Raw genomic sequence first — 23,312 nt, 5'->3', positions numbered from 1 at the left:
CCAGGGCCAGGCTCTCTCAAACAGTGGCCCCAGAACCACCATCTGGGGATTTGGGGGAGCATCTCAGACCGAACAGTGGGCCCCAGGAATCAGCTCCTAGATAACGACGAGGATTAAACTTGGGTTCCCATTCAGCACCTCCTGAGGGCTGCCCACCTCTGTGCACCCCAGGTATGGCCAGTGTGCCATGTACCTCGCCAGCACTGTCCCCTTGGTCACACAGAGACCCCAGCCCACAGGTTCCCAGCGAGGCCCTCCCCAAAAGCCACCCAGCCAGGAGGAGGCCATATTCAAGTTACACTTGGCCCTGCCCAGGGCTGGGTTCCCATCACCTACCTGCCACCTCTTGAGTTTGGCATCAAAGGCCAGAGCCCATGTCCCGGAGAGGAAGGGACAAAGAGGTAGGATGAACAGGGGAAACTCAGGGCAGCCCTGGAGCCTCCTGGGGTGCCCACTGCTTCCCAGCTGATGCCCTCCCTGGGGTGTGAGCTTGGGGTGGCACTGGGGTCTCCCCCACAGGCAGGACAGGGAGGTGCTGTCTGCTGATGGAGAGGAGTAGATGAGGACCATGCCTGGCATCCCGAGGTGGGCTGGGGCCCAAGAATGGGCATCTGGGGGCACAGTCCCCCCACCCCAGGGGTACGAGGAGGAGGCAACCAGCCCTGGGCTCTAGGCTCCTGGCTTGTCCTCGTCTCCCTTGGAAACCCTGCCCAGATCACCCTGGCCTGGAGGGCTGCCTGCTATGCTTAGCACACAGATGCCAGGGGTCAGCTGCCAGCCTCTGGGGCACAAGTGGGTCAGGGTGGTGGCCAGCTACAGACAAGGCACTCAGACTCAGGACCCCCAAAAGTGCAGGGCTTCAGTGTCTGTCACTGGTTTGTTCCACTGTCCCCCGCGTGCCCTGGAGCTGAGATGGGGCCTGTTAGTGCAGAAGCCCCCGAACTCCCTGCTGAGATGAGGACAAGGGGAGAAAGGCTGGCACTTGGCCATCACCCTGGGCAGGGAGCAAGGCCTTCCACAGGCAGAGAGCCACCCGCAGTCACTGTTCTGCCTGCCGACCTGACCGTCCCCACTGTGGGCTCACAGAGCTGCACCTGCCCCTGGGTAGAGGTCCCACAGCCTCTGAGGCCACAGGAGCCCCAGGGAGGGGGTGGACTCCCAACACCTTCTTGTGTCTGGCACCGCACTGGGAACAAGGCTGGCCCAGAACTCAGCCCAGATGGCGGTGGCCGCCAGGGAACAGCTTTCCCCCGCCAGCTTGCCTTTTCAGCCAGAGCTGACTCCCCTAGGACTCAGGATGCCGGGTTCAGATGGCTCTGCCACTTCCCTGCTGTGTGGCCCAGGGCAGGCACTGGACCTCTCTGAGCTGTGGCTCCTCCTCTGGCTACCCCAGCCCAAGCCCTACAGGGTTGCTGCCCAGTGTGCAATGCACAATGTCAACCAGCAGGAGAGACGACCTGGGGAGCTCAGTCTAGGAAGGGGGCAGAGGAGGGGCAGCCATGGCCTTTGAGCCTGACCTGTGAGACCTGGCCCATTTGTCCCTGGGCGAGGACACAGAGCCACCAGGTTGGCCCAGGGTCCCCCTGGCTCAGGATGCATGACCCCAGGCCTGTGGGGGTTCCCAAGTGCCAGGGGCTGGAAGGAGGGAGCAGAGAGGCTCAGCCTCTGTCTGTGCCCATGTCCCCTGCAGGTCACCTTTATCTGGCCGCCAGCCTCGGGATTTAATTAAGTTAGTGACAAACCCAAACGCATCTCCACAGAGCCAGAGCTGTCCCTGACTTCCTCTGCTTGTAGATTAATTCTTGTTTTTCCTTCTTTTTTTTTTTTTCCTTTCTTCTCCCCTCTCCTCTTTTTTCTTCCCAAGGAAGAGAAGAAAAAAAGTCTTATTTATTATCATTTTCCCCACTGTTGGCATGGCAACCCAGGCATACGTTACAGAGCTACAGGCAGCCTCGAAAGCATCGCAGCCACCTCAGGCCCCACCCCAGGCCCAGCCCCAGCCGCCACCCCCACCACCCCCAGCAGCACCCCAGCCCTCCCAGCCGCCCACTGCTGCCACCACCCCCCAGCCCCAGTATGTCACCGAACTGCAGAGCCCCCAGCCGCAGGCACAGCCCCCAGGTGGCCAGAAGCAGTATGTGACTGAGCTCCCAACTGCCCCTGAGCCCTCGCAGCCAGCCGGAGCACCCACCTCGGCCCCCACGTCACAGCAATACATCGTGGTCACCGTCTCGGGTAAGTGAGCACGTGCACTCAGAGTGGGGGCTCAGGGGCAGCTCAGAGAGGAGTTCGTGGGAGGCCAGCATCCTGGGTGACCCCCACCCACTAGGCTTTTGGTGGTAATTTGGGGGCCTCTGGAGAAAGCGTAGTTAGGCTAAGCAGGAGGCCTGTGTGGCCCCCAAACTCTGTCCCACCAGGCAGCGGTTAGATGTGTTCTTATCTCTGTCGCCAGAAAGGAGGACTGGGTGATGGAGTTCATTTTACAAACAACTGGGGCAGCCAGGCTGATTCCCAGCCCCTTGGCCTCCCTGCCATGGTTTCCCCACCGGTAAGGGGTCATCGTAGCCTTTCACTCTCAGGGTTGTGCGCACTCCCAGCTGGTCCCATCCAAGGCCTTAAGAGAGACTGGCTGGGGCCCCCAAAGTGTTCCTTCTTCCAGGAAAGCAGCCCTGTCCTTTCTGACGGTTGGCTGGGTGAGGGCCACTTCTACCTCCCTGTGGAAATGGCCAAGAAGGTGGGTCATGTGTTCCCAGGGTGCTGTGACCCTCGATGGGTCTCCTGCCAAGCTCCTCCGGAGGATGTGGCAGGGAGGGGGCTCTGAGCGTGGGCTGGGTGCCTTAGTGCTGTTGACAGAGCACTGTGACACGGAGCTGGCTCTAGAGCTGGTCACTGTAGTAGGTAAGGCTGCTGTCCTTGGCCATGAGCAGGTGAGGTGGCCAGCTCCTGCTCAGGGGCATCCTGTCAGGGTGTGGCTAGGACAGCCTGGGTTAGGTTGGGGACCACGGGTCCACAGAGTGTCAAATACACAGCCCTCAGTGTAGTCCCGGGGGCCCAGAATACATGTGGCCGAGGCCCCCGGGGCTTCTGCCAGTGTCTACATGGGAGGTCCAGGGTTCCTGGGCACAGCTGGGGGCAGGGACACCCAGGGGCCCAGGGAGTTGGCTCTGATTGTGGGCTGGCACAAAAGCCAAGCACAGCACATCTAACCTTTGTTCACGTGGCCTGGCCTGGTGAGGTCAGGCCAGGGATGAGGATAGGATCGTCAGGCTCCTCTCGCCCCTCATCTGTGCCTCACCTCTGGCCCAGGCCTGCAGCTGACCTGCAGGGGACAAGGTTCCCACAGAGAGCCCAGCCGACCTGCCAGTCTGCCCACTCCCCCCAGGACTTGTCCTGCTGGCCCTCACCTCATCTCTCTGTCCCTCCTGCAAATCTTTCCCTCCAGACGATAAAGACCAAAGAACCCCTATGGAGGCGGAGGCAGGAAGAGCGCATGTGCAAGGCCAGTCCAGGCAACTTAGCAAGAGCTTGTCTCAAAATAAGAAATAAAAATGGGCTGGAGATGTAGCTGGGGTTTGATGCCCACTACCACCAAAAGAAAAAAGAATCAGCCCCTATTTAAACCAGAACTCTCGCCTGCTTCTTTGCTTCCCTCTTCCCTCAGATTTCGCCTCTGAGTCCTCATCGAGCTCTGTCCTCAGCTACGTGTGCCCTTCTTTCCCATTACTGCACTGGGCCTCTCTCGGCCCCATCTTGTCAGACTCTCAGTCGCAGGGCCTCGGGCTGGTGCCTGGCTGTGGTCTCCTTCCCCTAAGATGCTGTCCTTGCAACTGCCTGGGGCTCCACCCACCCCCTGCTACCTCCCTCTGTCCCCTCCCCTCCCCTTCCAGACCTCAGTAGCAAGGGGGTGCATCCCAGAGTCTCCCAGAATCAGGCCTGGAGCCCCTCTCCTTCCAGGAGCTCCCTCGTGGTGGCCTCATCCTATGTCATAGCTTTTTTTTTTTTTGGTACCGGCGATCGAACTCGGGTCCTTGCGCCTGCAAGGCAGGCGGCAGAACCACTGAGCTAAATCCCCGGTCCTGTATCATAGCTTTTGATGGCCACCTTGATGTCTCCACCCTGAGCCCCAGGGCCCCATGTCCAGCAGCACAGCCTGAGGAATCCTGAACTCCCTCTCCCCTCCTTTGCGATGTGCCCTTCTCCTTCCAGGCCCAGGGGCAGCCCTGACCCCTGTCTTCCTCCAGCCCCATGGACCCAGCTGTCCACTCTGCCCCTTCCAGCAGCGGAGCCACTGTCTACACAGGTCAGTACAGTCTTCTCAGGTCCTGCTCAGCCCAGTGACTCTGGGGCCAGTGTGCCTTAGAACCTCTGCCTTGTCCACCATGAGAGAACCGGTCCCTTGCCTCGCCCTCCGTAAAACAAGGGCTTAAAAGCTCCCCATAACTGCAGTACAGTGTCATACGCCTGTTCTTCAGCAGGCTGAGGCAGGAGGATGGCACTTGTGGCAAGCCTGGGCTATAGCGAGAGACCTAGTCTTACAAAAGTAAAAAAGTTGGCAGTGATGGGGCGCTCCCAGGTTGCAGCCCAGGCACCACAAAAGGAGGGAAAAGAAGCTCCCTGTGGCCTGGACCCTCTCTCACAAATGCTGAGCCTTACCCTACTCGGCCCCAGGTTTCCCACAGCTCTGCAAATCACCAGGCCCTGGCCCTCCTCCTGGCCTTGGCACACCCTGTGCCCGATGCCCAGGGCTCCCTGCCCAGCCCCCTGCCTCTTGGCACTTATCCCCTGCCCTCCTCAGAGGCCACTTCCCTGGCCTACCCACTCCTCACCACTTGGTGTTCACTGTCTTCTCCTTTCACCTTTCTCTCTCTCTCTCTTTTTTTGGTAGCACTGGAGATTGAACTCAGGTCCTTCACACCAAGCTCCACTCCAAGTCCCTTTTTATTTTTTATTTTGAGATATAGTCTCACTTAGTCACTGAGTTGCCCAGGCTTTGCTCAAATTTGTGATCTTCCTACTTCAGCCTCCCAGAGTGGTGGGATGATAGGCCTGCACCACAGCACCGGGCTTGACTTACTCTCTTGACACTCATCGCCACCGGAGGGATGATGCTGATGCCTGTCCGTGTTACCCGTGGGCCAGGGCTTGGTCTCTCGAAGCTCTGTGGGTGGCCAGTGAGTGTGGGCCTGGCCCAGAATAGCCCTGGGGAGAACACCTCCTATCCCCGTCACAGACCTGGGGCGTCCTGTTGGCCCTGGGCCTTTGGCGTGTGAGTTTCTCATGACTTAGGAGTGTGGGGTCTGGGGTAGGCAACCTTCTCCTGGCCCCCAAACACCTCAAGTCCGTCCTCTCTGCCTTGGCTCATGCTGCCCTTCTCTGCACGCCCCAGGGAGGCCCAGTGCTCAGAGATCAAGGCCACTGCATGGTTTCTGTGTCCCACAGACTCAGGCAGGATTCTCACTCCCTGTGGGCTACCATTGGGGTGGTGGCCACCATCCTGCCACCCTGGGGACATGCCATGGTGGGGGGCTCTGTACCCACCACGGTGGGCTGTAGCCAACCAGCTGTCCATGTAACTCCCAGGCCAGCTTCTCTGGCCCGGTGGTGGCTTTGACACCAGTCAAAGTGGCCCTCGGAAATTCATTTCCTTGCTAGTCAGGGTCGGTCCCTGGAAAGGCCACCAGGCAGCACTTCCTGGGTTTGTCCTGAGGAAGGAGAGGAGGGCTCGTGCCCTCCCAGCTTAGTGCCCCTCTATCTTGGACAGCCTGGGCCTTGTGCAATATCCCCCAGGGAAGGGAAACTGATACTGTAATGTGGTTAGGACAGGGAGGCACCTGGGTCAGTTGGAGCTGCCCAGGAGCCCTAGGAGTCCTGGGTCGGGTGCACCTGGACCTGGAGCCCCAGCCAAAGCAGGCAGATGGCATCATAAGGCCTGTCCAGCCTGGGCCCGGTGTGGCTTTGGAGGTGACAGGAAGGAAGCACAAGTTTCCCTGGTAAGGAACAATACTGATCCCTAACCCCATCCTCCGAGACCACCAGACTCTCATCCAAGTTGTAAGGCAGTGGAAGTTGCTGGGGCCCTGGTGGCTGCCATACCTCTCTACTCCCCTTGGCAGTCAGAGAAGGGTTGTATCTAGAGCAGGGAGGTGGAGTGTTTGTCAACACCCTATGTGGAGATGGGTAAACTGAGGTCCAAGTAGACAAGGAGACCTGGACCTGGCCAGGGCAGCAGGGGCCTAGAACACCTCCCACCTCCAGCGACTCCCTACCTTTTCCAGTGGAAGTGTTAGTAAATCTAGACAGGAAGTGAGGGGCAGTCTACACATCACAGCTGCCACCAGGTAAAAGACAGGAAATGGTCCCTGCTTCCTGCCTCGCACCTGGGCAGGCCCTTCTGTCCTCTGCGGGTGCCCCAGGATGACAGCCATAGACAGACAGGTGCTGTTGCTACCCAGCAGATGCCCCCTCTGCTTTCCCTCCCTGAAACAGCAAAGGTGACCCAGAAGTGACAAGGGACACACACAGACAGGAAGCCCTTCGTCCCAAGAGCAGACTCACCCACTCTTCCTCATGCTGGCCTCCAGAGCCACCAGAGAGACAGGAGATGGGGGACAGGACCACTTCCCAGCACAGCATGGTCCCTGGCCTCCCACTGCTAGGGCCTCACTCCAGAATGGGCCCTAGGTGGAGGAGTAAAGGCAGGTAACTGTGCCCCATGCCATCCAGGTGCATTGGGCCTCACATGACTCCAGGCTATCTTGGGTTTCTCCCTGAGGGCTGACTCCAGCCAGTTGAGGGAGGACTTCAGCTGGGTAGGAGTTAGTGCTCCCTGGAATTAGTGTACAGCAGCTGGCCAAGCGGGCCCAGAACTATCCCAGTGCCAGACCCACATGTAGCCACTTCCCTGACACCTCCTCCCTGTCCTCAACCCAAGTGCACTTGCACACTAATGTTCTCTGCCTTGCACTTGGCCTGAGGTCCTAGCCCTGCCCGAGGCTGTCCTCCTGCCAAGCCAAGGCCCTCTTCTGTGTCCCTTGTGCACCTGTGGCTGACCCACCCCAGGATGCTCTGAACTTGGGTTTTCCCTGTGTGAGTCTGCACCCGCTGCTCTTGGGTCTCAGCCCAGCAGGACCATGCCTTCTGGCCCACGGGCTCCCAGCTGGGTGACCTTGAGCAAATCCCTCCCCCTCTGATAGTCTCTTGCCTAATCTGAAAACAGGCAGGAAGGATGTTCCACTGGGCTATCCAGGATAGTCCCATGCAGCTGGAAGCAATATCAGCACCTCCAACACCACCACCTCGATCGAAGTCTTGCTGTGGGCAGGAAACCCCTCTAAGCCCCTCAGGGAAATTCCCCCAGGAAGCTGGGGCTGGGGCCTCAGCTCCTCCTGGCAGCCCAGCGAGAACAGGCATATGTCTGCCCCATCCAGCCTCAGCCTTAGAACTGCAAGGCACAGGGCAGGCCACAGAGAGGAGGCGAGACAGAGGGCATCCCTGCTGGGGTCAGGGTCTCCTGGCCAGTGCCTCTGGGGATGCTGTCCTTCCCTGCCCCCTTGCCACCCCTGCTAATCACTCAGCAAGATGTGCATGAAACCTGACCCGCACACACACCTGATAGCATCTCTGGGCACCAGCCTCCTGCTCCATGCAGCCCCCGCCCGGGGCTGCTTATCCCAGGGGGTGCACAGGAGCTGTGCCTGCGCTGGGGGATTAGCTCCCCAAGGTTGCGGGTATAAAGCCGCCTGTGCAAAGGTGGGCGGAAGCGAGGAGGACTAGCGGGCACCGTGGACGGACAGACGGTGGGCAGGGGAGCAGGCAGGAGGGCACCATGTTCTATGATTGCCTCTTCTTGGCTGCCTGCCAGCGTGAGTACCCACTGCCCAGCTGCAAGCCCTTTGTAGAAGACATGGGTTCCCAACACTGCTCCAGCCCACCAAAGATAGGATAGCTGGAAGGGGACATCTTGTTACAGGCCACTGAGCCTTTCTGGAGCCACTGCTCTGGCTGGGGAAGCGAAAGATCACACCCAGGAAGGAGGCCCAGCCCCTCGTCCTTCCTAGCTGCCAGGCCTCTTGGGCAGGGCCTGTCTGTTGGCTAAAGGCGTTCAGCTTACCACCTCATTGGTATCATCACTTCAGGACAAGGAGGGCTGGGGGGTGATTCCAGATGTTAGGGATCCTGGGTCTTCTCCCCTGCCCTGGGGACCCCTGATGGCATCTTTTAAGAGGCCAGGCCCTGTCTGAGGTCACCCTGTCCCCCAGCATCTGCTCCAGGTGGGCTGGGGCTCAGGGAGGAAGAGGTGGCTGGCAGAGCTGACCTAGCGACCCCTCCCCACAGAAGGTGCCATGCGGGCCAGCGAGACTGTGTCAGAGGCCAGCCCAGGTGCCACGGCCAGCCAGACCGGCGTCCCCACCCAGGTGGTGCAGCAGGTGCAGGGCACCCAGCAGGTAGGATGCAGCCCTCCCTGGGCAGCAGGCAGGGCGGGCATGTAGGGGGCCTCTCCTCCTTCCTGTCCCCCCTCCAGGGCAACCTGCTCACCTGTGCTTATCAAGATGCACAGAGAGGCCTGCCTGGCTCAGGGCCTGTGCCTTCTGCCCTCCAGCAGCTGCTGGTCCAGAGCGTGCAGGCCAAGCCAGGCCATGTGTCCCCGCTCCAGCTCACCAACATCCAGGTGCCCCAGCAGGTAAGGCTTGGACTCTGGGCCACACCCCTACCTAGGCTAGGGAACCAAAGCCCCTGAGGCTGCTTTGATGTCTTTTTTGGGTTTGGGGGGGGGGTTGGCAGTACTAGGAGTTGAACCAGGGGCTTTCTTTACACTGAGCTACATCTTTAGTCCTTTAATTTTAATTTTCTATTTAGTTTTTACTTTGAGATAGTGTCTTGCTAAATCACTGAGTTCCCTAGACTGGGCTCAGACTTGCAGTCCTCCTGCCTCAGCTCCCAGAGTACTGGGATTAAGGTGTATGCCATCGAGCCTGGCTTGGATGTGTCCTTGCCATAATTGAGGACACAACTCCATCCAGTGACTTCCTCTCCTTGAGGCTCTCTAGACACAAAACCTGTCTGTGCCACTTCCTGGCCCCAGGACTTGGACAAGAGCTCTTGTTCCCCTAGCCTGGGTGTCGCCTGTGGTGAAGTGGGTTAATGACTGTGCTGCACAAGACCTGATGGGGGTGAGCTCCAAGAATGCAGCCTGGCACCCAGCTGTCTAGGTGATGATGCCCCTCTTCTGCCCGGCTCCAGGTTCTCCCCACACAGCGTCTGGTGGTACAGAGTGCGGCACCTGGCAGCAAGGGCAGCCAGGTCTCCTTGACAGTGCACGGAACTCAGCAGGTGCACTCGCCCCCAGAGGTAGGTGGGGCCTGCTGGACACCCACCCTGTCCTCTGGTCCTCTGTGGGGTCTGTCTGTTCCCCCATAGCACACTGGGAGCTGCCTGCCCAGCCCACTCCTGAGTCCCCTGCCCTGGTCCAGGAGGCAGGGATGACTTGCCTGCCTGCCTGCTTGGTAAGCACTCCAGCCAAGCAGTTGAGAGCCTTGGTCCCAGAGGAGGGGGCAGCTCCACCCCAGGCCTAGGTAGTGGTCAGTTCCAACTCAGGGAGCTGCATCCTGGATACAGAGTGGGTGGATCCCTCCCTGGGAGCCCTGGGCCACGCAGTGGACTCTGGGAACCCACAGACAGCAGCGAGAGTGTTGGAGGCAGGTGGGCCACAGCTGTCCTGGAGCACAGGGGTGGGGTTAGTGGCCCCAGGTCAGCATGAACCCCACTGAGTGAACACAGAGTGCTGAGCTGCACCTGGTGGGAGCCAGCGGGACCTCATACTGCTGTTGTCATCACTATAGACTCTGAGCATCTGCCCGGGAAGAGCTTAGCGGGGTTCTCTCAGCGCTGCCCCCAGCCTGCCCCCTCATCTCAGGCAGCTCTCCTCTGACGATGGGGTAGCATGAGGCCCCTGAGCCACCTCTGGGCCTGGGGGTGACCAGGCTATTGCCAGAAACAGGCATTTGGCCTGTTACCAGCCTAGGTGGTTGGGACAGGGCCTCCAGCCAGCCCTGATTTGGATCTGCCTCTCCTTTCTTGCAGCGGTCACCGGTGCAGGCCAACAGCTCCTCCAGCAAGACGGCCGGGACCCCCTCGGGCACAGTGCCACAGCCGCTGCAGGTCCATGGCATCCAGCAGAGCGTCTCTGTATCCCAAGAGGTGCCTGGCCAGGGTGGGCTATGGCTGAGGCAGAGGGGCTGGGCCAGGTGGCCTCTGGTTGGTTCAAGTGGAACAGATGGGTCCAACCCCTGCCTGCCACCCAGGCCCCTGGCAGCCTCTCCACTTGGGTTGCCAGGGTGGGGGCTGCTGTGGGGAGGAAGTGCAGACCCCAGGGAAGGGCTGGATACAGAGTTGGCCCTGAAGCTGCCTGTAGAACCCACTGTGGCTGCTGCAGGCTGGCATGCTGGGAGAAAACCCCCAGGTCAGGACACAGTGTACCCCAAGAGTAGAGGGAGCTGGCACTCTAAACCCTCAGCCAGTGCCCAGAGCAGGTTAAGAGGAAAGGGCTGTCCTCGCCCTGGTTGTTAACTGCTCAAGTTGGGGGATTCCTGGTCCCTCAGAGAACCAGATGGAGCCAGGCACGGTAGCATGTGGCTGTAGTCCCAGCTACTGGGGAGGCCAAGACAGGAAGATTATTGGATCCAGCCTGGGCAACATAACCATAGACACTTCCCAAAAGGAACACAGAAATCCCATCCCAGAGGATCCATAAATGTTGTCTACCCAGGGCCAGAGCCCCTCAGAACCTCACAGTTGGGTCCAGTTCAAGTCAGGCCACTGTGCCCTTAGGAGAGCCCGGCATCCCTGCTGGATCATTGCAGTGAGGACTGTTGCCCCAGAAGTGTGGGTACCCAAGATAACTCATGGCACACCCCTGCCAGTTCTCTGTACTCTTGCCGGAGCCTGGAGGGGAGGGCGTGGCTCTGGCAGCTCAGCACCTGGAAGTAGGTGCAGGGACCCTGAAGGCCCCCTGTGCTGCTCTCTCTTGGTGGGGAAGGGCAGCCTTTTTCCTGGAGAGCTGTTCTGGAACTGAGGACAGGTGCTTATGTGGGGCTTACTGCCGCCACTGTTGCAGTGGTTACTGTAGCGCCACCCTTATGCTCCTTTCCTTTCCAGAGGTCGGTGGTCCAGGCCACCCCACAGGCGCCCAAAGCAAGCCCGGTGCAGCAGCTGAGTGTCCAGGGGCTCCAGCCAGTCCACGTGGTCCAAGAGGTGTGTGTCTCTCATGACCCCACAGGCGAGCTGGGGCTGGGGGTAGGGAAGGATTACAGCCCCCATCCGGAGGTCCCTGGAGGCTGAGCCAGGTAGAGTTCAGCCTCATACTGTGGGCTGCTGGCCTGGACATGGCTCCTCCCCTCTGGCAGCACTTGGGAGCCCAGGGCCCAGGCTTTTTTGAGACCTGGGTTCAATCCCACTGCTTTCTGGCTGGGAGGGTCATGTCCTCCCTCCCTCCCTGCCTCTCTCCTTCCTTAGACATCAGGTGGGATCTCCGTCTGGGATGGGCCGGAGACTGCTTGGTGACCCCCTAGTGTCTCTGTTTGTCCTCCAGAGCTCAGGCAGGCAGTGCCCCGCTAGGAAGGCAGATCAGCGAGCGCTCCGCGGCAAGTTCCGCACCAGGCTTCGGGCAGAGCTGGTGGGCGTGCTGCCCCCACGCCTGCTCCTGCCGCCGCCGCAGAGGGTGGTGCTCGAGCCGCTGCCCGGGCTCCTGGCCCAGGCTGGCCCCGACCAGAGTCAGGATTCAGAAAGTCCCCCAGGTGCTAGTGTTGGCCATGGCCGCCACGGCCCTCAAAGTAGGTGGCGGATGCAGGGGGGGCCCGTCCCCAGCCACCCGGTCCAGGGCTCTGACTCCGCCCCTGCAGAAGGGTGGGGGTGGAGTTGGGGTATGCAGCCCCGCCCCTAGGAACCAGCCATCTCAGGCTCCGCCCACAACACAAGGAGTCTGGTGTCCAGGCCCCGCCCCTGTGTCCTATCTATCATTCCAGGCTCCACCCCTGTCATCCTGTGCCAGGTATCTAAGCCTTGCCCCTGGGCTCTGTCCCGTCAGGCCCCAGTCTGCTGGCTGACCCACAGAGGCCTGCACCATCCTTACCTGATAGCTCTTCCTCACTCCCAAGCCCCAGCTGAGGACCCCAGGCCTGATCAGGAGAACCCCGCAGTGACCCTGCCAGGCCCGGGGAGAGCCAGGGGACTCGGCCTGACTCCGGCCACCCTTCCTCCTGCCCAGGTGCAGCAGCTCCAGCAGGTGCCCGTGCCACATGTGTACTCCAGCCAAGTACAGTATGTGGAGGGTGGCGACGCCAGCTACACGGCCAGTGCCATGTAAGTGGGGCATGCAGGGCCTCTCCCCACCCCCACCCCCACCCCACCCCCATCGTAAAGCCTCAGGCATCACCCACGGAGCAGCCAGAAGCCCCAAGGAATGGTGAAGAGGACACTTACGGCTGGGAAAGGCACCCAGCATAGTTTAGGGCTTTGCAATCACATGGGCCTGGGGTTTTTTTTGGTGGGGGGGATATAGATAGATAGGTAGACAGATGTTTAAATTTTTACAAGATAAAATTAGAGGGCCAGGGATTTAGCTCAGTGGTTCTGGTGCTTGCCTCAAAAGTGCAAGGTCCCAAGTTCGATCCCTGGTACCAAAAAAAAAAAAAAAAAAAAAAGGTAAAATTAGATTTCTACACAATAGGAAATGTTAAACAGTGGAAAAGCAGCTCTTTCACTGGAGGGGACACTATGACCCGTTTCCTCCCAACAACGCTCTGAAAATAGAAACTATCCCCTTTCTTCGTTCAGAAATAGAGGCTGTGTACTCCATCCCGTATTTCTCCTCCCAGCCATGGATCGCTCAGATTTCCTGTTAGTCCCCATGACCCCTGTCCCTCTCTCTAACTACTGTGTGATGATACTGCCTGGCCCAATGTGGTGACACACAAGTGGTCCCTGCCCTGGTCCTGCACACTAACCTCCCAGGGTGAAGTAATGCCAAGGCCCATGCCACTGTGCCTGTCCATCCTCCCAGCAGAGATTCTAGCATGGTGGTTGCTACTGTTTTAGTTTCTAGAATTTCCACTTTGTTGTGTGTCTAATTTTTTTCTTTCATCCCTGCCACCTGTCCTTGTGGGCACAGTGCTGGAGTTGGATTAGCTCAGAGAATGGCTCTGTCTTTGGGTCAGGACGCTCTGACTGACCCTGAGGAGTGTGGTCCTGGCATCCGAATTGTCACTGATTCATTTCCAAAGAGGCCTCACCCCCCCAGGGACACAGCTGAATCAGAGCCCAGCTGGCTTCTTCTGCCATCCCTGGAGCTTCCACCTATGCCCTCTGTGGCTGTCCCGTAGGAGGGCACACATTTAGGTTGTCATTTCTGGCCAGTTCTTTATTCCCTGAGGTTCTTCAGGGCCAGTGTTGCTGTCGGTTGTATTTTCTGTTCCTCCCTCTTGGTGGACTATTACAGGGTTCCCAACCCTTGGCCTGTGTGGGCCCAACCCTGGCCCAAACCACACCACCCCTGGGCCTCCATTCTTGGCTTTATCCAGGGTACATCCACAGACACTCTTATTTGTTCATTTAGCAAATAACCTACTGAACAACCTTTCTATTTTGTTTTTTATGTGGCACTGGGCAACATGTGCTACTTTCCCATGCCAGGCAGGCGCTCGCTGCAGAGGGACACCCAGCTTGAGTCTCCGGTTTTGAGATAGGAGTTGCATCCTGGGCCCTGTGGAGGGGCGAGCTGGCTCTGGCACTGGCCGTGGGAGAAGAGGGTGTGTGCTCAGGTCATCTACTCGGGTCACGTGCTCTTGGTGTCACTGCATATGGTGGAGGATGCCTTGATGGTCCCCAGTCAGATCCTGGTACCCAGTGAGCAGATCATGTAACCGTGCCTCCAGGTATCCCACCAGGTCCCCTTCAAGTCCGTCCCTCACCCTCACCTTCTCGTTCAGGGATCTGCTCCAGGGGTTCTTCCTGCACAGTGACCAGCACACAATAGGCTTGTTCGTCCGCGCATGTGTGACCACCTTTGGTTGTTGGGGATGGGCCTTGCACATGCTAGGCAAGCACCCTGTCACTGAGCTGCACCCCTAGCCCTTTTTAGTTTATTTATTTATTTATTTATTTATTTATTTATTCTTTTGGTGTGGGGATCAAACTCAGGACCTTGGACTTTTGACACAGGTGGCGGCACCACTGAGCTAAATCCCTGGCCCTTTTAGTTTTTATTTTGAGGCAGGGTCTCACTAAATTGCCCAGGCTGTCTTCAACTTTGCGATCCTCCTGCCTCAGCCTCTGGAATGTAGCTAGGATTGCAGGCATGCAAGATGGCAGGATTGTTTGTTTTTCTTTTTGTTTTGTGGTGCTAGGGATCAAGCCCAGGGTTATAAATATCTTCTTCGGTTGGGTTTTTGACCGGGGGAAGTATAGCCTATCACAAGTTACCCAACCCTTCCATCTTAGTCTCCTGGCAAGGAGAAGGGAAAAAGTGACTCCTGTGCCACAGGGCTGCATTGATTATTCCATGAAAAGTTGCCCATGAAGCCACCCAGGCTCAATACCACACTCTTGTCATCCTAGCACTTGGGAGGCTGAGGCAGGAAGATCACTACTAGTTTGAGGGCAATTTAGGCTTCATAGTGAATTCAAGGCCTGGGCTACATAGCGAGACCCTGTCTCAAAAAAACAGAAAAGGGCCGGGGATTTAGCTCAGTGGTGCTGCCGCCTGCCTTGCAAGCGCAAGGTCCCAAGTTCGATCCCTGGCACCAAAAACAAACAAAACAAAAACAACAAAAAAGAAAAGAAAGAGAAAAGTTGCCCATCAAGCACCTAGGTGGGTACCAGATCTGTTGAAGGCAAACGGAAGCTGCCCGAAGGGCAGGGCTGCCCCGTCGCCCTAGCTGTCCCCTCCCTGCAGGACTCGCGAAAGTCTCACACCTGGGCCACTCTGTTCTTTCTGCCCTGACTGTTGGCCCACCACTCTTCTCTCCCCCAGCCGCTCCAGCACGTACCCGTACCCCGAGACGCCGCTGTACACACAGACAGGGGGCACCAGCTACTATGAGGCCGCGGGCACGACTGCCCAGGTTAGCACACCCGCCACCTCACAGACGGGGGCCAGCAGCGCTTCTGTGCCCATGTATGCATCCGGCAGCCCAATCGTCGCCAGCTCGACCAGCAGTGCTGGTGGGGCCAGCAGTGGTGGTGGAGGCAGTGGTGGCAGCGGGGGAGGCACTGGCAATGGCAGTGGCAGCGGGAATGGCAGTGGCAGCAGCGGCGGAGCGGGCACCTACGTGATCCAAGGCGGCTACATGCTGGGCAGCACCAGCCAGTCTTATTCCCACACCACCCGTGCCTCACCAGCCACCGTAAGTGCCCAGCCGAGCCCCAGAGCAGGCAGTAGGGAGGTGGGTGGCAAATAGTGGGGACCAGAAGCTAGTGCCTGGTAGTGGTCACTGGCCACCACCAGCAAGAGCCCATGAAACCCAGCTCTCAGTACTCACAGGCAGATAGGATGAAACCCTAACTGTGGCCTTCTGCAGGTAGCCTAGCCTCTCCGAGCACCTTCTGATTTTTATGAAGCTTTTGCAATAGTGCCTGAGATATGTCGTTTAATCTGGTTGTAACTGACGGGAGAGGAGGGATGGTAAACAGAGCAGGCACTGAACGCCCTCCTTCTGGACTGGAGCAGCTAGGGAATCACCTGGGGCCCCTGAGTTCCAGTTCCTCTCAGGCCATGGCCAACATGTGGCCCAGGAGTGGGTCAGGACACGAGTTCTAGGTGGCACCCTGACAGTGATTGACCTAGCTTCTGCCCTTTTGTTTTTTCTTTTTTTTTTTTTTTGTCTGGTTTATAAAATACCAATCGTGACCCACCTAGCTTATTTCATGCTATTGCAGGGTCCTCACCTGCTCAGAAGCACGCTGCACCAGCTAGGTGATAGGGCATTCTCCAGTAAGGAACACAGGTGCTCTCTGGGCTGCTCCGGGTAGCTTTGAGCCCTTCGGATTGGCTGGGGCACTCAGTGACTGAGGGTTTTTAAAAAATTATTTGTTTGGAAATAATTATAGATTCACAAGAAACTTCTGCAGAAAAGTCACTGAGATGCTTGTGGACCCTTCATCCAGGTCTCCTGCCTGGTCCTTTTCCACACCTCTAGCACCTCAGGCAGGCCAGGAGACTGATGCTGTCCCACACGCCTGTGACTTCTGTGTCCACTGTGTGGTGGCTCTTGAGAGACTATTGCCACCATCAGGGTGCAGAACCAAGGCTGGGCCAGTGTTGGGTGGCGCGTGGTTCCCTGGCATGTGCGAGGCCTGGGTTCCTTCTTCAGCACTGGAAAAAGTGGAGCTTATCCCTCTCCTTCCTGTCACCCCACCCAACCCCGCAGTCACTACTTCCCATCTCTGTGATGTTATCCTTTCAGGAATGTTCTACAGCTGGGCACGGTGTCACATGCCTGTAATCCCACCCCTCGGGAAGCTGAGGCAGGAGCATTGCTGAGAGTTTAAGGCCAGCCTGGACTACATAGCAAAACCCTGTCTCAAAAAAAAAGAAGTTTTGGGCTGGGGATTTAGCTCAGTGGTTTCACCGCCTGCTTCACAAGCACAAGGACCCTAGTTCAATCCCTGGTACCAAAAAAAAAAAAAAAAGAAGAAGAAGTTCTACAGATAGGCTCACATCCTTGATCTTGGGAGATTTTTTTTTTCCACTCTGCATAAATTAACATACTTTTCTCTTTTGGTACTGGACATGGAACCCAGATTCTTCACACTGAGCTACAGCTCCAGCCCAGGCTGGGCTTGAACTTGTGATCCTCCTGCCTCAGCCTCCCAGAGTTCCAGGATTACTGGCGAGCACCACCACTTCTGGGTGTAAATTTGTATTTAAATAGCTGTGTGGTGGCCAGCGCATCTCTAAAAAATTGTGCACAATATGGGCGGGCATGGGTACTTTTCCCAGGGAGGATGGGATACAACATGTACCCTGTGCAGTGACCATCCCCATGGGAAGTGGCTACAATGTTGGTGGCGCTTTGCTGCCCCCCCCACCTCCTGCCCCCCAGGTCCAGTGGCTCCTGGACAACTATGAGACGGCGGAGGGCGTGAGCCTGCCACGCAGCACCCTCTACTGCCACTACCTGCTGCACTGCCAGGAGCAGAAGCTGGAGCCCGTTAACGCTGCCTCCTTCGGCAAGCTCATCCGCTCTGTCTTTATGGGTCTGCGGACGCGCCGCCTTGGCACCAGGTGCGCAACCCACCCTTGACCTCTTGGCCCAACCCCAACCCCAGGCTGTCCTGGCTTTAGCTCCTCTGATGCGCCCCATGCTCTTACCCTAGGGGCTTTGTGCAGAACGTACCTTCTGCCTGTGCTCTTTCCCTGGCTCCTCCGTCCTTGCCACCCCGCCTTCCTACTCTGGTTAGTTTTTCTCCTTAGCATCTAGCACCCACTCCCCAGCTCACCTTTCATGTTGCTTATCCCTCTTCTGCTCTGTATGGAACAGACTTACCCTGATGCTGTCAGGGCTGCACAGTTGGTGCTTAATCAGGGCCTGTGGGTCAGTGGCTTCTACCTTCTCACCTTCCATGAATCCCAGCCCCTCCTCCCCCTTTCAACTCCCAGTTCTGGTTCCCAGTGGTGTCACCACCTTGTTCATTCATTCATTCATGCATCACCTTGGGCAAAGTCCTGGATCTCCATGGGCCTGGCTTCCTCATCTGCCCACTGGGATAATATTAGGAGCACCCTTCACAGGGGAGGCTTAGGCAGAATGGTTTCCTGTGCCTGCTCCTCACTAGAATTGGGGTGTGCAGTAGAGCAGCCCCTGGCTTCTCCTTCAGCTCCCTCCCAGGGAAGCGGTGTGGAGTGAGGCCTCAGGACCCTGCCTGGCCCTTACCCCCACTTTCCCCCAGGGGCAACTCCAAGTACCACTACTATGGCCTGCGAATCAAGGCTAGCTCACCCCTGCTGCGGCTCATGGAGGACCAGCAACACATGGCCATGCGGGGTCAGCCCTTTTCCCCGAAGCAGAGGTAGGGGCAGTGCGGAGTGGAGTGCCCTGGGCCGTGCCTCCACTCCAGTCTGCTGCTAGCTGCCCCTTCCCCTGCAGGCTCAAGCCCATCCAGAAGATGGAGGGCATGACCAATGGTGTGGCCGTGGGGCAGCAGCAGCCTGCAGGGCTGTCAGACATCAGCGCGCAGGTCCAACAGTACCAGCAGTTCCTGGGTGAGCACCAGCCAGAGAGGTTGCACAGGGGTGGCTCGCCGGAGAGGTGGACAGGACAGCACTATCTGAGCATAGGGACATTTCCTTCCCCCCTGCCTCTTCAGGGTGGCTTCCTCCTGGAGCTTGCCTGCTGTGTGGCCCATAGGTTCCTGAGGCACTGAGGGAGGTGGGGGGTGGGATGTGACACTTGGAGTAGAACCAAAGGTGTGGGGGTGACTCTCCAGGGCTGGGTCCACCTCAGGGCCTGTAGGGTCTGCACAGTGTCCCTGAGAACCCTGGGCCTTGGGGGCTAAGTTGCCTCTACCCACTGTCCCACCTCCCCAGGGCTGGCCCAGGGCCACCATGTAGCAAGTGAACCAGGGTGATATTCTGTGTCATGGGTGGGTCATGGGGCCTCCCAGGGCCTCATCACCCCCTCTACACTTGGGAAACCTATGCTGGGTGGGATCCCATGGGCAGACTAGGTGTGGCAGGCGGGTGGAGGACGAAAGCTTCATGGTGCCCCCACCCCCAGATGCATCCCGTAGCCTCCCTGACTTCACGGAGCTCGACCTCCAGGGCAAAGTGCTTCCCGAGGGTGTTGGACCAGGGGACATCAAGGCTTTCCAGGTCCTGTACCGGGAACACTGTGAGGTAGGATGGGCAGGCAGGCCAGGGAGTGGGCAGGCAGGGCTCGGCCCTGCTAGGGTAGGCCCAAGCAGCTGCCCCTTGGTCCTGAGTGCATGGCTTCCCCTCCAGGCCATCGTGGATGTCATGGTAAACCTGCAGTTCACACTGGTGGAAACGCTGTGGAAGACCTTCTGGAGGTACAACCTCAGCCAGCCCAGCGAGGCACCACCATTGGCCGTGTGAGTCCACAGGGCACCTGCACCACCTTGGCCATCCATGGGGCCACATGCCCTTGACCCCTGAGTGTGCATGTATATCCACTGATGCTGAGAGCACTGTGCCTGCCCTGGAGGGCAGTGCAGGGTCCCCACTTGAGCTCTGGGGCCTTGGGCCCACAGGAGGTGGGAGTAGCATCCTGACTCCCTAGTGGCAGTGTGTGTTGGGTGCCTGGCCCTTCTGACTCTGGGTGCAGGACCATGGAGCCCCCCTGTGACCGTGGGATTTGGGGCACACCCCCAGGCACGATGAGGCTGAGAAGCGGCTGCCCAAGGCCAGCCTGGTGCTCCTCTCCAAGTTTGAGCCCGTGCTCCAGTGGACCAAGCACTGTGACAACGTGTTATACCAGGGCCTGGTGGAGATCCTCATCCCTGACGTGCTGCGGCCCATCCCCAGTGAGTGCTCGGCCACCCCTCCGCCCCCATATATTACCATCCACCCTGATCCCCTCCCCTCCCCGCCCCCCCCCGCTGCCCACAGGTGCCTTGACCCAAGCGATCCGGAACTTTGCCAAGAGTCTGGAGAGCTGGCTCACCCACGCCATGGTGAACATCCCCGAGGAGATGCTGCGGGTAAAGGTGAGGCCAGAGGGTGGCACCTCCCACAAGTCCCTGATGACAGGCCTGGATGACAGGCCTGCGCCTGGGTGGGTGGGAGGGAGCTGCAGAGAGGAGAGGGCTCAGATGTTGTCTGGCAGAGCAAGTTCCTTGGTGCCCATTTCTGAAATGCAGCCCTGTGCCAACCTGCATTGTCTTTATAGGTGTTCAGCAATAGATAAAACTTTTGTTAACAAGATGACATCTATAAGGAAATAGAGTAACAGCCCTGCCCTTCTATCCTGCTGCATTCTACCTAGATGTGAGGGCTTCATTGGGTTTGTTTTGTTTTGTTTTTGTTTTTGTTTTTTGGCAGTGCTGGAACCCAGGGCCTCATGCATGCTAGGCAAATGCTCTACCCCAGTCTGGAATGGGTGGGTAGGACACAGGGCAGACAGGTGAGGGAGAGAAGTTTAATACAGAAGGGCTAGCAAGACTCATGGATTCATTTGTTCATTCAGTATGTGTTTATTGAGCACCTAATGGATATCCAGCATGGTTCTTAGTGCTGGAAGCACAATAATGAACAAGAGGAACAAAATCCATGCCCTCATGCAGCTGACACTTAAGGGTACAATAATAGAAACAATATAGAAGTTCATCAAAGAAGTGCCCTCCATATGTTCTATTCTTTTGTTGAAAGTAATAATAGTAGGGGCCAGGGATGTAGCTCAGTGGTTCCGGCGCCTGCCTGGTAAGCGCAAGGTCCTGAGTTCGATCCCCAGTACCCGCCTCCCAAAAAAGTAATAATAGTGCCAGGCAGGTATGGTGGCACACACCTGTCATCCGAGCACTCTGGGAGGCTGAGACAGGAGGATCCAAGTTCCACCCCATCCTGGACAACTTAGCTTCTTAGGGAGAGCCTGTCTTAAAAAAAATAATAATGTAAAATAAAGGCTGGGGATGTAGGTCAGCCCAGAGGCGCTAGGTTCAACCCAAATGATCATAAAGTTGTGGGCTGGGTGTGGCTCAGTGGTAGAGCCCCTGCCTGGTATGTTCGTGGCTGAGTTTGGTCCCCAACACCACAAAAACAACAACAGTGCTGGTCAGAGCACAGCAAATGGAGTTTTTGATGCATCTGTTAAGTGGATGCCCCGCATTTGACAAGCCGAACCCCTTGGCCTCCCAAGCAAAGCACCAGGGTGCAACCTTGCTGTTTTAAGAAAAGGCACTGTGGGGCTGGGGACTTAGGCTCAGCGGTTCTGCCGCCTGCCTCTTAAGTGCAAGGACCCGAGTTCGATCCCCAATACCAAAAGAAAGGGGGGGACTGAGGCTTGGGAAGGCTGCAGTGGCGGGGTGGGGCCGGGCGAGTGGTTCCACCCCCGCAGCCTTGTGCCCTCTGTGGTCTGGTGCAGGTGGCGGCGGCAGGTGCCTTCGCGCAGACCCTGCGGCGCTACACGTCACTCAACCACCTGGCGCAAGCAGCGCGTGCCGTGCTGCAGAACACCGCGCAAATCAACCAGATGCTCAGCGACCTCAACCGCGTGGACTTTGCCAACGTGCAGGTGACCAGGGCGGGCCCGGAAGGGCAGGACGCAGCGCCGGGTGGGACGGAGCCAGAGCCTGAGGCAGGGCCCTGCCCATCGTCCCCAGGAGCAGGCCTCATGGGTGTGCCGCTGCGAGGACCGCGTGGTGCAGCGCCTGGAGCAGGACTTCAAGGTGACACTGCAGCAGCAGAACTCCCTAGAACAGTGGGCTGCCTGGCTGGACGGCGTCGTCAGCCAGGTGCTCAAGCCCTACCAGGGCAGCTCCGGCTTCCCCAAGGCCGCCAAACTCTTCCTCCTCAAGTGGTCCTTCTACAGGTTTGTGCCGGCACCAGAGGAGGCCCCGCCCCCACGGGGGAGTGGGCCCGTGGTGGAGCCGAAAAGAGCACCTCCTCCCGGGAGTGGGCGGGGGAAGATAAGGCCACGCCCATAGGGCCATTGCTGGAATCGGCTCCCCCCCAAGAGTGGGTGGGGACAGAAGGCCCCGCCTCTCCACAACTGGCGGCTAGGGAGGAGCAAAGCTCCTCCTCCAGGTAGGTAGGAGATGCTCTAGAAGGCCCCACCCCTGGAGGATTCAACCCTCTGCATTCCACGATGGTGCCCCAGGGAAACCAGTGGGGCTTCCCTCGGCCCCAGGACTAACGGCTCTCCCTCTCCCTCGGCGCTTGTAGCTCCATGGTGATCCGGGACCTGACCCTGCGCAGCGCTGCCAGCTTCGGCTCCTTCCACCTCATCCGGCTGCTGTACGACGAGTACATGTACTATTTGATCGAGCACCGCGTGGCGCAGGCCAAGGGGGAGACCCCGATTGCTGTCATGGGCGAGGTGCGTGGGGCCATGGGCGCAGGGGGCGCGGCGCTGCTGGCGGCGGGCCCTCATCTGTGCTCTTGTCCCCACAGTTTGCCAACCTGGCCACCTCGCTGAACCCCTTGGATGCAGACAAAGGTAGGCAAGTCACGTCCCCAGTAGGGCTGGGCCCAGGGGCGGCGGCAGGGCTGGGGTGTGGGCGCCGGCCATGTGCTGAGCGGCCTGGTCCGTGTGCCCCAGACGAAGAGGAGGAGGAGGAGGAGGAGAGCGAGGACGAGCTGCCACAGGACATCGCGCTGGCAGCCGGCGGCGAGTCGCCCGCGCTGGGCCCTGAGTCGCTGGAGCCGCCGGCCAAGCTGGCGCGCACGGATGCGCGCGGCCTCTTCGTGCAGGCGCTGCCGTCCAGTTAAGCTGCCCGTGGGTGCCCATGCCATCAGGCGGCACAATCATGGGGCCGGGGCCGCCGCCGCTGCAAACTGACCCGATCCACGTGCCTTAAGGAACCCCGGTGCCCAGGCAGCCCGCCGGCCCGCCCCGCCCCGCCGGCTCCGGGCAGTAGGCAGGTCCCTCCCCACGAAACGTTAACTTATTCTGCTCGCCGCCGGCTTTGCACAGCTGCCCGGGCTCCCCACTCTGGCGGGCGGCGCAGGGGCACAGCCCGGGACCCCTCCCCAGCACCCCACTGCTTCTCCCCCTTGGTATAAGTGCAATTAAAGCTGTGGGCGTCGCGTCTTCTCCAGAGCTGAGCCCTGACTCTGACTCGCTCCCTGGCCCTGCAACCTGAGAGGGCGGCCGGCCGGCCTCGGCCTCCCAGTCCAAAGCAGCAGGGCTGTGGGGTGGAAGCGCCCTGCCCGGCTTAGAGAAGCTCAGCCGGAGACTCTCCTGCTCCCCGTGGACCCTGACTATTGTGCGATTTGTGAGCCGCGTGAGCGGAGTTGGTAACTTGTTGGGTTTTTTTCCAACCATCATGGCCTTATCTGTTCCAGTTTTCTCAAGTGTTTTCAACCTGTGAGATAGATGTTTATGGCAAAAAAAGAAAAAAAAAAAATCACAAAAAACAGGAAAATCTAACCTATTGTATAAAAAAATCACTATTTTGTGTGCTCCGCGTGTTACAGCTTTTGGGGTGGCCCTGCCCACTTCCCCGATACCCATGGGGCCTCCCTCTCCCAGCGGTGAAAGTGTCCACGAGTGTGGTAGTTTAGTGTGCCAAGCTGTTTTCTACCTTTTTGTAGTCTTTCTTAAAACAATAAATTCCGCTGTGATAATTGTCTACTGCTACCT

The 23,312-nt window shown here is 58.5% G+C and overlaps 1 protein-coding gene across 10 annotated transcripts in view; it reads left to right on the top strand.

The window, feature by feature from the left end:
• Positions 1 to 23,301, top strand: part of Rfx1 (regulatory factor X1) — a 28,853-nt gene extending 5,552 nt beyond the window's left edge. For 2 of the 10 annotated variants that reach the window (XM_013068395.3, XM_021250441.2), the window contains exons 2-21: positions 1,865 to 2,235; positions 8,335 to 8,444; positions 8,600 to 8,680; positions 9,241 to 9,348; positions 10,081 to 10,197; positions 11,155 to 11,250; positions 12,263 to 12,357; positions 15,026 to 15,398; positions 17,097 to 17,278; positions 17,944 to 18,063; positions 18,141 to 18,256; positions 18,771 to 18,889; positions 18,995 to 19,104; positions 19,385 to 19,536; positions 19,622 to 19,719; positions 21,093 to 21,242; positions 21,331 to 21,539; positions 21,893 to 22,046; positions 22,121 to 22,166; positions 22,269 to 23,301. In XM_013068395.3, coding sequence (XP_012923849.1) covers positions 1,914 to 2,235; positions 8,335 to 8,444; positions 8,600 to 8,680; positions 9,241 to 9,348; positions 10,081 to 10,197; positions 11,155 to 11,250; positions 12,263 to 12,357; positions 15,026 to 15,398; positions 17,097 to 17,278; positions 17,944 to 18,063; positions 18,141 to 18,256; positions 18,771 to 18,889; positions 18,995 to 19,104; positions 19,385 to 19,536; positions 19,622 to 19,719; positions 21,093 to 21,242; positions 21,331 to 21,539; positions 21,893 to 22,046; positions 22,121 to 22,166; positions 22,269 to 22,438 — 2,928 coding nt within the window. In that variant the 5' untranslated portion in view covers positions 1,865 to 1,913 and the 3' untranslated portion in view covers positions 22,439 to 23,301. Of the gene's footprint in view, positions 1 to 1,864; positions 2,236 to 4,206; positions 4,301 to 8,334; positions 8,445 to 8,599; positions 8,681 to 9,240; positions 9,349 to 10,080; positions 10,198 to 11,154; positions 11,251 to 12,262; positions 12,358 to 15,025; positions 15,399 to 17,096; positions 17,279 to 17,943; positions 18,064 to 18,140; positions 18,257 to 18,770; positions 18,890 to 18,994; positions 19,105 to 19,384; positions 19,537 to 19,621; positions 19,720 to 21,092; positions 21,243 to 21,330; positions 21,755 to 21,892; positions 22,047 to 22,120; positions 22,167 to 22,268 lie in introns of those variants that run through there. The other 8 variants (XM_021250444.2, XM_087201394.1, XM_013068394.3 and 5 more) reach the window with 8 other exon arrangements.
• The last annotated feature ends 11 nt before the right edge of the window (positions 23,302 to 23,312 follow it).

Source organism: Heterocephalus glaber, unplaced genomic scaffold (assembly GCF_053883595.1).
Source record: "Heterocephalus glaber isolate CG9 unplaced genomic scaffold, H.glaber_assembly_v1.0 deba00001760, whole genome shotgun sequence".
In the NCBI taxonomy this organism is placed as follows: Eukaryota; Metazoa; Chordata; class Mammalia; order Rodentia; family Bathyergidae; genus Heterocephalus; species Heterocephalus glaber.
This window is presented reverse-complemented; position numbering and strand designations above follow the sequence as displayed.